The sequence below is a fragment of the Aristolochia californica genome, unplaced genomic scaffold (assembly GCF_029961685.1).
Source record: "Aristolochia californica isolate CCGP_79_NKW_82.1479 unplaced genomic scaffold, dmAriCali1.0.hap1 SCAF_1, whole genome shotgun sequence".
NCBI classification, from domain to species: domain Eukaryota; kingdom Viridiplantae; phylum Streptophyta; class Magnoliopsida; order Piperales; family Aristolochiaceae; genus Aristolochia; species Aristolochia californica.
The window spans coordinates 47,178,481-47,181,140 of NW_027181770.1; the positions used below are offsets into that span (position 1 = coordinate 47,178,481).

At 41.3% G+C, this 2,660-nt stretch overlaps 1 protein-coding gene across 1 annotated transcript; it reads right to left on the reverse strand.

Moving 5' to 3' along the window:
- Positions 1–223: 223 nt before the first annotated feature.
- LOC137947940 (elongation factor 2-like) lies at positions 224–649 on the reverse strand. Its single transcript, XM_068793808.1, has one exon. The coding sequence runs from the start codon at positions 647–649 to the stop codon at positions 224–226; it is 426 nt and encodes a 141-aa protein (XP_068649909.1).
- Between the last annotated feature and the right edge of the window lie 2,011 nt (positions 650–2,660).

Here is a 2,660-nt window from a genome sequence, read left to right on the forward strand (position 1 = left end):
TGCATAGCATTACACCCCTTGGAAGAAAGAGCTTGTCCTCAAGCTCAAAGGTAGGTCTGCTTGCCCGTGCCAACGTCTCCATCCGTTCTCAAGTATCAACTGCGGTATTTGTGTCAGCCCTCTGGACTACAAAACTGGAGCATCCAACCAGATAAGGAATTTTTTTTTTTTTTTTTTGCAATGTGGCACTGCCCCCACTTTTCCAATATGGCAGTAACAATTGTCAATGCAGGATCAATGCCTGGAAAATACATCCCATGAGAAGCATCGTTCCAATATTTGGATCCAAAGGAAGAGTACAAAGCTCCATTGGCCTAGCTTCCATATAAAGTCGATTGTGTGTGTTATGAGACTTGCTCATTACAGTACGGCCTGGCTTCTCGAGAACAGTCTCACGAAATGAAACAACTGAAGGAGAAACAATGTTTTCAGCTCCACCCATGAAGTCATCTAGCAAATCCTTAAGGCAGATCTCAAGATGGAGTTCTCCAGCTCGTGCTACACTATGTTCACCACTCTCTTCAATTGTAGAAACAACCATAGAATCTGACTTGGCCAGCCATTTAAAACCTTCAACACCCTTGGGAAGATCTAAAGTAACTTTGCATTGAACAACAACACGCACAACAGGGGACACAGAGAACTTCATGGCTAAAATTGGGTGAGCATCAACATCTTTGTCACCAGTCAAAGTAGCATTTCAGGTAATGAACTGATCCCATCCAACCAAAGCAACTGTTTTTCCACAAGGAACATCTTCAACAGATTGATCAACTTCAGCACCTGCTAATGTAAGAGGTCTTGAATCATACTTCCCTTTTCCAACACTCTGGCTTAGTGCCTTGATTGCATGAAAATAGCCATCTGCATCCTCAAGAAGCACCTTGGTTTGGCTGCCTAGCAGCAATGTATGCTGGACTACCGCAACAGCGTTGTTTGCTTGGCTGACTGGCAGCACTGGTTTCAGCAGTGGCACTGTTGGTAGCACTGTTTTCTGCAGTGTCAAAACAGCGCCGTACAATCCAGCAATGCATTGGATTGCGCTGGAACAATAGGTAAAACTTTCATTCATCCAATAAACACGGCTATGCTGTTGGCCTAAAGATTGACCTATAAGTTTTCTGTTTTCTATTTTTTTTTGGTTGAGTCCATTTCTGCATTGTAATAGTAGCAACACACAAAAATTTGTGGAAGAACCCAAGTGTTGCAAAACCAGCAGCTTCCTCCTGTATCCTCTCCTTCCCAACCCAATTTGCATTCATATCAATCAACCCATAGGATACAAAAACATTAGATTCAAAACCATTCTTTAACGTGAAATTATGTATTAACCTGTCGAAGAAAAAAACAATGGGTGGGGCACAGATAGGAAGGACACGAGACTCTGTGAGAAGACTCCTCACCTACTGTCTTGCCATCTCCTCAAAGACACCCAGTGCTTCCCCGGCGTTCCTATTTTGGAAGAATCCAACTATCATGTCAGCAAACCGTCCCTTCAAATCCATCTTCCTTGCTGATTTCTTTTGGGCCTTCCCCACATACAACTCCTTGTCATCAATTTTTTTTCCCATTAAGCTCCTCAACAGCTAGAGCACCATCTTCTGCCATCTAAAATTTAACAAATCCAAAACAATTGGATTTCCCATCCCTTGCTCTCATTACTACAGCGCTTGTAATGTTTCTATACCCGCCAAATATTTTCTTCAAAGGCAATTGATAAGTGAACTCTGGCTTGAAAGGCATTGGCCCTGAGGCACAAGAACCCTTTCCTCCAAAGGCAATCCACACAAAAGGAGGGTGATTTTATTCACAATGAATGTCATCAGTTAGTTTATCAAGGTTAGACAATGAAGAATGTGAAACATGTCCTTCATCCATGCATGCAACAGAAATTGGAAGAGGCTCACTACTGCTGTTCTCAACAATAGAAAAATAAAACAACATTCCAGAAATTCCAATAGAACTTCCAGTAGGCAATTTATTCAGGGACAACAATTGAAAAGGAGAGGTAAAAGCCGATTCCAATTTTTGTTTTCTCACTTTCAGTGCATAATGACAACCTTTCGTGCAAACAAAACTAATAGCATCATTATACAACCAACCAAGCATCTTCACTACATCCAAAAATTTTTTTATCTCCATCGTACCACAATGGCTCCCTTCTCATATGTTGAAGTCCCACTGAAATGAAACCTACCACTAACAATGCCCGAGAAACTAATATGGAACCCAAAAAATTAAGCCCCATATCTTCAATTTGAAAACTCACATACGCACAGGTACTGTGCTCATCCACAGAGAAACAAAGCCCCCCAACATTTTTTTTGAGACACGCTATTGTTCATGGCAATAGAAAAATAAAACAACATCCATTCAATTTTTTTGTCCCTTCCTAGAATCCCCAAATTTTTTTTTATCTTGTATTGCAGACACTTCATCACACAACTGCACAAATTTTCTCATCTTACCGAAAGATTGAATGAAAAATTGAGGTTGCCGAAACTTACCCCGACAAATTTAGGAATTGGGTTCCCTATGTTCTGCCGAGAGGTGATGGCCAGAAGTCAAATCCCACCAGAGTTTTTTTCGACAACGTCAACGGAGCCTCCTCAGTTTCCTGTGGCAAATAGCAGCAATTCGTGGTCTCACTTTTTTCTGAT

Coding starts and splice junctions, on each gene's coding strand:
- LOC137947940 (XM_068793808.1), bottom strand. CDS start 649: ATGAAGTTCTCTGTGTCCCCTGTTGTGCGTGTTGTTGTTCAATGCAAA.